Source organism: Salvelinus alpinus, chromosome 25, assembly GCF_045679555.1.
Source record: "Salvelinus alpinus chromosome 25, SLU_Salpinus.1, whole genome shotgun sequence".
Lineage (NCBI taxonomy): Eukaryota > Metazoa > Chordata > Actinopteri > Salmoniformes > Salmonidae > Salvelinus > Salvelinus alpinus.
The window spans coordinates 47,485,557-47,498,871 of record NC_092110.1 but is presented as its reverse complement, the minus strand read 5'-3'; the positions used below and the strand labels follow the sequence as shown (position 1 = coordinate 47,498,871).

At 48.0% G+C, this 13,315-nt stretch overlaps 1 protein-coding gene across 1 annotated transcript in view; it reads right to left on the bottom strand.

The window, feature by feature from the left end:
* Positions 1-10,715, bottom strand: part of galnt16 (UDP-N-acetyl-alpha-D-galactosamine:polypeptide N-acetylgalactosaminyltransferase 16) — a 115,710-nt gene extending 104,995 nt beyond the window's left edge. Inside the window, exon 1 of the mRNA XM_071366969.1 lies at positions 10,339-10,715. Coding sequence (XP_071223070.1) covers positions 10,339-10,539 — 201 coding nt within the window. The 5' untranslated portion in view covers positions 10,540-10,715. The remainder of the gene's footprint in view (positions 1-10,338) is intronic.
* Between the last annotated feature and the right edge of the window lie 2,600 nt (positions 10,716-13,315).

Below are 13,315 nucleotides of genomic sequence, written 5' to 3'. Positions count from 1 at the left end.
GATGTTTAATAGGCCTGCTTCATTATGATGTTAAATATGCCTGCTTCATTATGATGTTAAATAGGCCTGCTTCGTTATGTTTTATAGGCCTGCTTCATTATGATGTTAAATAGGCCTGCTTCATTATGATGTTAAATAGGCCTGCTTTGTGATGATGTTAAATAGGCCTGCATCATTATGATGTTAAATAGGCCTGCTTCATTATGATGTTTAATAGGCCTGCTTCATTATGATGTTAAATAGGCCTGCTTCATTATGATGTTAAATAGGCCTGCTTCATTATGATGTTAAATAGGCCTGCTTCATTATGATGTTAAACAGGCTTGCTTCGTTATGATGTTAAATAGGCCTGCTTCATTATGATGTTTAATAGGCCTGCTTCATTATGATGTTTTATAGGCCTGCTTCATTATGATGTTAAATAGGCCTGCTTCATTATGATGTTAAATAGGCCTGCTTCATTATGATGTTTAATAGGCCTGCTTCATTATGATGTTAAATAGGCCTGCTTCATTATGATGTTAAATAGGCCTGCTTCATTATGATGTTTTATAGGCCTGCTTCATTATGATGTTAAATAGGCCTGCTTCATTATGATGTTAAATAGGCCTGCTTCATGATGATGTTAAATAGGCCTGCTTCATTATGATGTTTAATAGGCCTGCTTCATTATGATGTTTAATAGGCCTGCTTCATTATGATGTTAAATAGGCCTGCTTCATTATGATGTTAAATAGGCCTGCTTCATGATGATGTTAAATAGGCCTGCTTCATTATGATGTTTAATAGGCCTGCTATTATTACATGGATCTATATTAAGCTTGGTCTCATGGTCTCATGGTTGTGACTCCCCTGGGGGATCTGGAGCCATCAAACCCAATTACAAGGAGGGCTCTTATGACCTCATTTCAATGGCCTGAGACTCACTGCGTTGTCAGATAACACATCTAGCCTATCATGAAGTGACACTGCAACATTTACCAACCGGATATATATATATATACACACACACACACACACACACACACACACACACACACACACACACACACACACACACACACACACACACACACACACACACACACACACACACACACACACACACACACACACACACACACACACACACACACACACACACACACACACACACACACACACACACACACACACACACACACACACACACACACACACACACACACACAACGTTGTGCCAAGAAGGCTCTGTAGTGAGAAATCTCTCGTGTTCGTGCTAGAGGACACACGGAGATAAACCTCTCGTGTTCGTGCTAGAGGACGCACGGAGATAAACCTCTCGTGTTCGTGCTAGAGGACGCACGGAGAGAAATCTCTCGTGTTCATGCTAGAGGACGCACGGAGATAAACCTCTCGTGTTCGTGCTAGAGGACGCACGGAGAGAAATCTCTCGTGTTCATGCTAGAGGACGCACGGAGATAAACCTCTCGTGTTCATGCTAGAGGACGCACGGAGATAAACCTCTCGTGTTCGTGCTAGAGGACGCACGGAGAGAAATCTCTCGTGTTCATGCTAGAGGACGCACGGAGATAAACCTCTCGTGTTCATGCTAGAGGACACACGGAGATAAACCTCTCGTGTTCATGCTAGAGGACGCACGGAGATAAACCTCTCGTGTTCGTGCACGGAGGAGGAGGAGGGGGGGTTGACCTCAACACAGCATGGAGGAGGAGGAAGGGGGTTGACCTAAACACAGCAAGGAGGAGGGGGGTTGATCTCAACACAGCATGGAGGAGGAGGAGGGGGGGGGGGGGGTTGATCTCAACACAGCATGGAGGAGGAGGAGGGGGGGGTTGATCTCAACACAGCATGGAGGAGGAGGAGGGGGGTTGATCTCAACACAGCATGGAGGAGGAAGGGGGGGGGGGTTGATCTCAACACAGCATGGAGGAGGAGGAGGAGGAGGAGGGGGGTTGATCTCAACACAGCATGGAGGAGGAGGGGGGGGGGTTGATCTCAACACAGCATGGAGGAGGAGGAGGAGGGGGGGGATTGATCTCAACACAGCATGGAGGAGGAGGAGGAGGAGGAGGGGGGTTGATCTCAACACAGCATGGAGGAGCAGGGGGAGGGGTTGATCTCAACACAGCATGGAGGAGGAGGAGGGGGGGGGGGTTGATCTCAACACAGCATGGAGGAGGAGGAGGAGGAGGGGGGTTGATCTCAACACAGCATGGAGGAGGAGGAGGGGGGGGGGTTGATCTCAACACAGCATGGAGGAGGAGGGGGGTGGTTGATCTCAACACAGCATGGAGGAGGAGGAGGAGGGGGGTCGGATCTCAACACAGCATTGAGGAGGAGGGGGGGGGGGTTGATCTCAACACAGCATGGAGGAGCAGGGGGAGGGGTTGATCTCAACACAGCATGGAGGAGGGGGAGGGGGGTTGAGTTTAACACAGCATGGAGGAGGAGGGGGGGGGTTGACCTCAACACAGCATGGAGGAGGAGGAGGGGGAGGGGGGTTGAGTTTAACACAGCATGGAGGAGGAGGGGGGGGGTTGACCTCAACACAGCATGGAGGAGGAGGAGGAGGAGGAGGGGGAGGGGGGTGGATCTCAACACAGCATGGAGGAGGAGGAGGAGGAGGGGGTTGATCTCAACACAGCATGGAGGAGGAGGAGGGGGGAGGTTGATCTCAACACAGCATGGAGGAGGAGGAGGAGGGGGGGTCTGATTTCAACACAGCATTGAGGAGGAGGGGGGGGGTTGATCTCAACACAGCATGGAGGAGGAGGAGGAGGAGGGGGTTGATCTCAACACAGCATGGAGGAGGAGGAGGGGGGGGTTGATCTCAACACAGCATGGAGGAGGAGGAGGAGGGGGGTTGATCTCAACACAGCATGGAGGAGGAGGGGGGGGGGTGGATCTCAACACAGCATGGAGGAGGAGGGGGGGGTGGATCTCAACACAGCATGGAGGAGGAGGGGGGGGTGGATCTCAACACAGCAAGGAAGAGGAGGTGCTCAATACAGTATGGAAGCAGGAGAAGGGGGGGTTAAACTCAACACAGCATGGAGGAGGAGGAGGAGGAGGGGGTTGATCTCAACACAGCATGGAGGAGGAGGAGGGGGGGGGTTGATCTCAACACAGCATGGAGGAGGAGGAGGGGGAGGGGGTTGATCTCAACACAGCATGGAGGAGGAGGAGGGGGAGGGGTTGATCTCAACACAGCATGGGAGGAGGAGGAGGAGGAGGAGGGGGAGGGGGGTGGATCTCAACACAGCATGGAGGAGGAGGAGGAGGAGGGGGTTGATCTCAACACAGCATGGAGGAGGAGGAGGGGGGGGGTTGATCTCAACACAGCATGGAGGAGGAGGAGGAGGGGGGGTCTGATTTCAACACAGCATTGAGGAGGAGGGGGGGGGTTGATCTCAACACAGCATGGAGGAGGAGGAGGAGGAGGGGGTTGATCTCAACACAGCATGGAGGAGGAGGAGGGGGGGGGTTGATCTCAACACAGCATGGAGGAGGAGGAGGAGGGGGGTTGATCTCAACACAGCATGGAGGAGGAGGGGGGGGGGTGGATCTCAACACAGCATGGAGGAGGAGGGGGGGGTGGATCTCAACACAGCATGGAGGAGGAGGGGGGGGGTGGATCTCAACACAGCAAGGAAGAGGAGGTGCTCAATACAGTATGGAAGCAGGAGAAGGGGGGGTTAAACTCAATACAGCAATGAAGGGAAGATGTGTGGGGAGGGGGGGAGGGGGGGGGGGGTTGATCTCAACACAGCATGGAGGAGGAGGAGGAGGGGGGTTGATCTCAACACAGCATGGAGGAGGAGGAGGAGGGGGGTTGATCTCAACACAGCATGGAGGAGGAGGGGGGGGGTTGATCTCAACACAGCATGGAGGAGGAGGAGGAGTAGGAGGAGGGGGGGTTGATCTCAACACAGCATGGAGGAGGAGGAGGAGGAGGGGGGGGCGGGGGCTGCGCTCATGGAAAAATAAATATAATGTAATGATGCTCCCATAACAAACACAACTAATTACATTACAGCACTGTTGTGATAACATCACCGCATCTAATGGCATACCATGGTTACTAAAGAAAGAAGCAAGAAAGGAAGGAAGGAAGAAAGGAAGAAAGGAAGGAAGAAAGAAAGAAAGAAAGAAAGAAAGAAAGAAAGAAAGAAAGAAAGAAAGAAAGAAAGAAAGAAAGGAAGAAAGAAAGAAAGAAAGAGAGAAAGAAAGAAAGAAAGGAAGAAAGAAAGAAAAGTAAAAACTGTCTCACTGGTATTTTCCAGGCCTGTTTTTAAGGACACACCTCACATATTTCCACCCCTCCCATCTGAGCTCAAGCGAGCTGATATAAGACAGGTAAATTCCCGAACCATGGCGTCATGGTTCGGGAATTTACCTGTCTTATATGTCTTATATCAGCTCGCTGGAGCTCAGATGGGAGGGGTGGAAATATGTGAGGTGTGTCCTTAAAAACATAATCCAAAGTGCTAATTTCAGGCAGAACTGATGGGGATATTTAAAACCAACCCAAGGCTGGGTTTAGCGGTAACGCAGTTAGTTATGCATTTCTGACAGCGGAAACTCAGCCCATCCAGCCGTGACGCACATGAACATGGAACAAGAGTAGCCTAACGTGCTTTTGGTGCCTGTGTACTTCCTATTTAGAAACATATGTCATGTCCCATTTAAAAAAAAAAAAAAAACCAAGCATAGCCCCCCTCCTCTAAATGAAAGTTTTTATTTGTCTGTCCAATGCAATCGCAAAGTAGTCTGTGACTGTCTGATAAACTGACTGATAAAAGACTGATAAAAGACTGATAAAAGGGTTTGGCTCCTGAGACCACTTGGAAATAAATATTAAATCACCAAAGCTTTATTAAAATATAAAGTTTGAGAGGAGTTAAACAGTGAGCTGACATTCCCTTTTTTTTTTATCTCTGCATTGTAGACAGGCCCACATCATTTTAACCATGCAGGTCCCGTTTTGGACGTGCCGTAAAACCCCCTCCATGATGTAGGCTACGTGTCCATGCCCATCATGAAACGAGGGATGAGAACCTCGGTGAATTGCGGCGAACCTCATATTTAGAAGTTCTCTGTAGCCTGTAAAAATGGCGTGTTTTCCGTTGTATATGTTTAAAATCCAAGCCCTCCCTTAGGCCCACTATAAAGAAGACTGGTTCAACAGCAATGCGTGTCTTTATCCTGGCGATTTTATTCTTGTTTTTCATTCAGTTTTATTATAACCAAACGTATTAGAATGATTCCCCTTCCTGGTTTTATGGGGACAACGTCCGCGGCGCGCTTGCAATGCAACTTCTGGAGATGTGTGAATGAGATCTGATCTGTAAAATGGTTCCGATTATGTTCATAAAACACAGGCCTTACTGGAGAGCAGTGAAACGGTGAGCGGACATTCTCTCTATTCATATAGGATCTTTGTCCAGCTACTGTGGAAAGTTTGGACGTGCGTAAAACCCTCCATAGTCTGCGTCGTTTTATTATTATATGCCCACGGAGAGAAATGATGGGGCCTGTAAACGTGACATAGCCTATTTAAAGTTTTTATTTTGTTTAGAATTTGATTTTAATTATTTATTCTCTTTTTAGGCCTTATCAATAATTTATTTAATCTTGCTTATTGACAATGTTTGACATGTCCACGCTAAGCCATAATGCAATGTACAGCTGGCCTAGCCCCTATATCGGTGTGGATGCTATTGAAGACATGCAATTACTGAGAACAACATGGACTGCAAAATGGGTTCAAGTTTTTAGCAAAGATAGGTCTACATTTTGTTATTTCGTTCCTGTAAGCCATTTAACAAACTATAAATGGATGAACATTGGCATTTCAGTTGATTCCACCGCAATACATAAAACACCGCAAATACACTACTTGAAGCAACCACGTATTTCGCTATGGAGCACGTTCTGATTGGCCATTGAGGGGCTAAGCGTCGACACAGCCACAACTTGTTTACTCATCAAAACCCCGCCCTTTCGCGCCAACACCAGCAAGTTCACGGGTCGTTTTGATAGTAAAAATAGCTCAAATATGTCTGAAACACCCCTGAACCTACAGCGCTATCGCCTGGGCATACATGTACCATTGCGTTAGGTTTGTTAAAATAGAGCCCCTTGATTCTTGTGGTCAATTTGCAGTGTACACATTATTTATCACTATCTTCTGGCCCCCCGATCATTCGCTGAAGGTAACATCGGCTAACGGCGGAAATGTAATTGGGGGATTCTTCTTAAAATGTTTTAATGATGATGAAGACAGGAATAAAGACTAGGTACTACACACTAACCAGTGATATTTGGTCTAATTCCTTGCCATAACTGTATCCATGTTATGATGGGGCCAAGGCATGAAGTCATCCTGAATGATGTCAGGAACCCCTGGTTGTCGAGGGCACCCCGTTGCCACGCAACCACGCAGAGAGAGCGGCAAGCTGGTGTTCCATTCTATATTGTAGACACACTAATGGAATGTTCAGGATTGGGTGGGTTTGGGGTTAAGGTTAGGTGTTAGGGTTACGGTTTGGGGTTAAGGTTAGGTGTTAGGGTTAAGGTTAGGGTTTGGGGTTAAGGTTAGGTGTTAGGGTTACGGTTTGGGGTTAAGGTTAGGTGTTAGGGTTAAGGTTAGGGTTTGGGGTTAAGGTTAGGTGTTAGGGTTAGGGTTAGGGGTTAAGGTTAGGCCTGTTAGGGTTAGGGTTGGGGTTAAGGTTAGGTGTTAGGGTTAAGGTTAGGCCTGTTAGGGTTACGGTTTGGGGTTAAGGTTAGGCCTGTTAGGGTTACGGTTTGGGGTTAAGGTTAGGGTTTGGGGTTAAGGTTAGGTGTTAAGGTTAGGGTTTGGGGTTAAGGTTAGGGGTTAGGGTTAAGGTTTGGGGTTAAGGTTAGGGGTTGGGGTTAAGGTTAGGCCTGTTAGGGTTACGGGTTGGGGTTAAGGTTAGGGTTTGGGGTTAAGGTTAGGGGTTAGGGTTAAGGTTTGGGGTTAAGGTTAGGGTTTGGGGTTGGGGTTAAGGTTAGGCCTGTTAGGGTTACGGGTTGGGGTTAAGGTTAGGCCTGTTAGGGTTACGGGTTTGGGGTTAAGGTTAGGTGTTAAGGTTAGGGTTTGGGGTTAGGGTTAAGGTTTGGGGTTAAGGTTAGGGGTTGGGGTTAAGGTTAGGCCTGTTAGGGTTACGGGTTGGGGTTAAGGTTAGGGTTTGGGGTTAAGGTTAGGGGTTAGGGTTAAGGTTTGGGGTTAAGGTTAGGGTTTGGGGTTGGGGTTAGGTCTGTTAGGGTTACGGTTAGGGTTTGGGGTTAAGGTTAGGTGTTAGGGTTAGGGTTGGGGTTAAGGTTAGGTCTGTTAGGGTTAGGGTTGGGGTTAAGGTTAGGTGTTAGGGTTACGGTTTGGGGTTAAGGTTAGGGTTTGGGGTTAGGTGTTAGGGTTAGGGTTTGGGGTTAAGGTTAGGGTTTGGGGTTAGGGTTTGGGGTTAAAGTTAGGGTTTGGGGTTAAGGTTAGGTCTGTTCGGGTTACGGTTTGGGGTTAAGGTTAGGCCTGTTTGGGGTTAAGGTTAGGCCTGTTTGGGGTTAAGGTTAGGCCTGTTTGGGGTTAAGGTTAGGCCTGTTTGGGGTTAAGGTTAGGCCTATTTGGGGTTAAGGTTAGGCCTGTTTGGGGTTAAGGTTAGGCCTATTTGTCCTGGACATCCATAGCCAGAGGGATAGTTGCTTGTGTACAAATCCTGGAAAGCATCCTGGAAAGCACCTAACCTTAATGCATCTTGGAATATTTCTGTTCGGGCCTACGATTGTTTTTATTGATGGGCCCAGCCACTCTTTGATGGTGCTCTGCATGTGCAATTAACAGCAGATGTTTTCCACACAAGTCATTGTAAAACAAAAACTTAGATGTGATTGTGCTATTGTTTTTTTACTACAGTTAAGTCTACAAAACACTGAGATCATAGAACATAGTACCATGTGTTTGCTTCATGGTTTACCTCATCTGGGAAACTCGTACCTCTCGACCTGCTCCCTTTCTCCATATATGGAGCATATTATATAGCCTGCTCCCTTTCTCCATATGGAGACTGGAGCATATTATATAGCCTGGTCCCTTTCTCCATATGGAGACTGGAGCATATTATATAGCCTGCTCCCTTTCTCCATATGGAGACTGGAGCATATTATATAGCCTGCTCCCTTTCTCCATATATGGAGCATATTGTATAGCCTGCTCCCTTTCTCCATATGGAGACTGGAGCATATTATATAGCCTGCTCCCTTTCTCCATATGGAGACTGGAGCATATTATTTAGCCTGCTCCCTTTCTCCATATGGAGACTGGAGCATATTATATAGCCTGCTCCCTTTCTCCATATGGAGACTGGAGCATATTATATAGCCTGCTCCCTTTCTCCATATGGAGACTGGAGCATATTATATAGCCTGCTCCCTTTCTCCATATGGAGACTGGAGCATATTATATAGCCTGCTCCCTTTCTCCATATGGAGACTGGAGCATATTATACAGCCTGCTCCCTTTCTCCATATGGAGACTGGAGCATATTATATAGCCTGCTCCCTTTCTCCATATGGAGACTGGAGCATATTATATAGCCTGCTCCCTTTCTCCATATGGAGACTGGAGCATATTATATAGCCTGCTCCCTTTCTCCATATGGAGACTGGAGCATATTATACAGCCTGCTCCCTTTCTCCATATGGAGACTGGAGCATATTATATAGCCTGCTCCCTTTCTCCATATGGAGACTGGAGCATATTATACAGCCTGCTCCCTTTCTCCATATGGAGACTGGAGCATATTATACAGCCTGCTCCCTTTCTCCATATGGAGACTGGAGCATATTATATAGCTTGGGTGGCCTATTGACTTTACGGTGGTATAGGCCTTCATCCACAAGCTCTTCATATTTTCTCCAGTCACAATGAAAAGCATTGGCACCTGTGAGGGCTATTGGGAGGACTAGATGCCACATCAGCACGTGGGTCTTTCTTCCAATGCGCGAGCCACTAAGCACAGCTGACTGGATTTCATCTAGTAAAAACTATCCCAAGGTAAGTGTTCCCGTTTCGTGGAGCACTCGTCCCCGAGAACTGTACTTGTTTTACAGCTCTATCAAGAACCTGTCATAAATACAATGTTCCATTCATAGTTATTATAAAAACTGTCTGTCAGGAATTATAGGCCGCAAAAAAATAAAGACGCTGATTGGGTCATGAGAAACAAAGTGAAGCTTCTTGAGAATAGATGATTGGTGCTGAAGAGAACATGTCATTCTTTTCCTATAGGTCATAGGCCTAATAAGGGCCTACTAGGCATTGACCTGAGTCGATGATATGGAAACTGACAGTAAAATCCTAAAATAGGTTTTTCAGGTGGGCAGGTTTGGGTTACTTTCTAACTATAATCCGTTACTCCCTAATCCTGCAAGGGGGGCCTATAGTTTTCATGCAGCTACAAGGCCAACATTAATACAACTCAAAATATGTCAAGAATTCCAAATGACATGTCCACGACCACATAGAGCAGTGATTTTCCATGCACCCCTAGACACACAGAGCGATAAGACCAGGGGAAAGAGCTCAATCTAGACAAAATAAATAAACGCGTCAAACGGCGAAAGAAGAGAAAGATCATCCATCATTGTCCACGAACCATCTGTAAAGACTACAGACCGACATTTGTCCTCCACCCTATATGCCATATTTGTATCTAAATGTTCAATGGGTCTCGGTTTATATTGCAGAGAATATTCTCTAGATTCTACAACACATTCATAACAGTTATGTATCAACGGTCCAGACGGTGGCTACCCGAGGACGGCTCGGCTCTCAGGGCTAGCTCGGTTTGCTCCCTCATCCTTCAGAGTCTTACGGAAAGCCTCTTATGGGTTAATCGGGTCCTGTGGCAGCCTTCGACCAAAGGGCAATGGACGAGAGAGAAAGGCATGCAAATAATGCATAATGCAACGCAGAAAAAAAGCATAGGCTATTTAAAGCTCAGTTTAAGTATATGAAATGGACCACAGAGCGTCGACGCACAGGTTTTTTTTGCGTCAAATACATACAGGCAGCATAGGTTTAGTGAGGAGGTGGGTGAACAGTACCTCCAGCTGTGCATCACAACACAGATTACCCATGAAACACTCCCACCCCTCCCTGTCTGTGCTGCGAGGCGAGCTGCAGTCTCACACAGACAGCCGCTTTCCTTCCAGCAGAGAGAGAGAGAGCGCGCCGCAGCGCAGTCTGTCGCTCTTCCCTTTATCTATCACTGTTCTCTCTATCAACAAATCCAGCTCCGCTACTCTCAACCTGTCACTTACGATTAGCGGAATGGTCCTGTGACTGTCATCTCGGTGGATGTCAGGTCGCCCGGCATGGCTCCTGCTGTCCCCGACGCGGGGTTGCGAGGCCGAGGACGGGGATGATGTGTGCGGCTTATTGTCCTGCCACAGGTAATAAAATGTTCCCAGGATCCACGCTACAGTCAAGATTGCGATGGCGTTGGCCCGTATCCTGCGCATTGTGAGCCCATAAGGAGAGCTCCGTCCCCCAGAGATATGCCCAGATGGTTCAGGTTCGGTCGGTGTTCTGCTGGATCAGAAGACCGAGCGGGAGGAGGAGAGTTGGTGATGGCTCCGCACCGCAGCAAAAAGCCTCCGAGCTATTCTGATGGAGAGAACGAGCGGTCTCTATGCAGGGATTTGCGCACTCACAGAGCCGCGCGCGGTCCTAACGCCGAGAAGTTCCTTCCCGAGGTGTCGTCACTCACTGGCTGCTGCGCTAAACTGCTAAAGTCTGGCTGCATTACGCACAGATTTTCTCCGTTTGGTTTCTGTTAGAAGAGACACTCATAGTACAATTTACATAAATAAAAGAGACAACCCTGACTAAACAAGGATGACTGGATTAATTGTCTCTAATGTGGTTTTAATAAATAGCCTATTTGGCAAACTCCACCAAGCAAATCAGGTCAACTAAAACGACCTAGGAGGCAAAACTGAATGACTGTTTTGGATTGTCTTCTTTCTATGTTCACAAGGGAAATTCTCTCTATTCCTTTGAGAGAAAAAACATCTATATTTGCAATGTTGACGGACATCTCTGACTTTTTTGGCCTTCAATATATTACTCACCCACAGAGTGAGGGAGGGGGTGAGGGGGTCAGGGGGTGAGTGAATGAATGAGTGAGTGAGTGAGTGAGTGAGTGAGTGAGGGGGTGAGTGAATGAATGAGTGAGTGAGTGAGTGAGTGAGGGGGTGAGTGAATGAATGAGTGAGTGAGTGAGTGAGTGAGGGGGTGAGTGAATGAATGAGTGAGGGGGTGAGTGAATGAATGAGTGAGTGAGTGAGTGAGTGAGTGAGTGAGTGAGTGAGGGGGTGAATGAATGAGTGAGTGAGTGAGTGAGTGAGTGAGACAGACAGACAGACAGACAGACAGACAGACAGACAGACAGACAGACAGACAGACAGACAGACAGACAGACAGACAGACAGACAGACAGACAGACAGACAGACAGACAGACAGACAGACAGACAGCAGGCTATGGATGGTCAGGTCCCAGCTGGGCTAAGTCTTATGTAGTGCAGCCCAAAGGCCCTATTCCCTATGTAGTGCAGCCCAAAGGCCCTATTCCCTATGTAGTGCAGCCCAAAGGCCCTATTCCCTATGTAGTGCAGCCCAAAGGCCCTATTCCCTATGTAGTGCAGCTCAAAGGCCCTATTCCCTATGTAGTGCAGCCCAAAGGCCCTATTCCCTATGTAGTGCAGCCCAAAGGCCCTATTCCCTATGTAGTGCAGCCCAAAGGCCCTATTCCCTATGTAGTGCAGCCCAAAGGCCCTATTCCCTATGTAGTGCAGCCCAAAGGCCCTATTCCCTATGTAGTGCAGCCCAAAGGCCCTATTCCCTATGTAGTGCAGCCCAGAGGCCCTATTCCCTATGTAGTGCAGCCCAAAGGCCCTATGTAGTGCAGCCCAAAGGCCCTATGTAGTGCAGCCCAAAGGCCCTATGCCCTATGTAGTGCAGCCCAAAGGCCCTATTCCCTATGTAGTGCAGCCCAAAGGCCCTATTCCCTATGTAGTGCAGCTCAGAGGCCCTATTCCCTATGTAGTGCAGCCCAAAGGCCCTATTCCCTATGTAGTGCAGCCCAAAGGCCCTATTCCCTATGTAGTGCAGCCCAAAGGCCCTATTCCCTATGTAGTGCAGCCCAAAGGCCCTATTCCCTATGTAGTGCAGCCCAGAGGCCCTATTCCCTATGTAGTGCAGCCCAAAGGCCCTATTCCCTATGTAGTGCAGCCCAAAGGCCCTATTCCCTATATAGTGCAGCCCAAAGGCCCTATTCCCTATGTAGTGCAGCCCAAAGGCCCTATTCCCTATGTAGTGCAGCCCAGAAGCCCTATTCCCTATGTAGTGCAGCCCAAAGGCCCTATTCCCTATGTAGTGCAGCCCAAAGGCCCTATGTAGTGCAGCCCAAAGGCCCTATTCCCTATGTAGTGCAGCCCAAAGGCCCTATTCCCTATGTAGTGCAGCCCAAAGGCCCTATTCCCTATGTAGTGCAGCCCAAAGGCCCTATTCCCTATGTAGTGCAGCCCAAAGGCCCTATTCCCTATGTAGTGCAGCCCAAAGGCCCTATTCCCTATGTAGTGCAGCCCAAAGGCCCTATTCCCTATGTAGTGCAGCCCAAAGGCCCTATTCCCTATGTAGTGCAGCCCAAAGGCCCTGGTGAGAAGTAGTGTCCTACTGTGCCAGGCTATTCCTATGCCCTATTCTATTATATTCCTATTCCCTATTATATTCTATTCATATTCCCTGTTGTATTATATTCCCTATTCTATTACATTCCATATTGTATTATATTCCCTATTCTATTATATTCCTATTCCCTATTCTATTATATTCCTATTCTATTATATTCCTATTCCCTATTCTATTATATTCCTATTCCCTACATAGAACCAGTGAAAGGGTACAACTCTCTCCCCTCCTCCTCCCTCTTTCTGTCTCTCCCCTCCCAACATTCCCTCTCTCCCTCTCTCTCTCTTCTCCCTCTCCCTCCCTCTCCCTCTCTCTCCCTCCCTCCCTCTCCCCTCCCTCCCTGGTTACAGCCGGGGGGCATGGGCTATCAGCATGCTTGAGTCCCCTGTGATGTGCAAGCTGGATATTTGATGTGTGTTATGGCTGTGCAAACACAGAGTCAGTCAGAGTACAGAGAGAGGGAGACAGCAGGAATCTGGGCAGGACAGGACAATGGATGGTCTGTGATACAGGGTCACTATGTGGCTTAACAGTACAGGAAACTC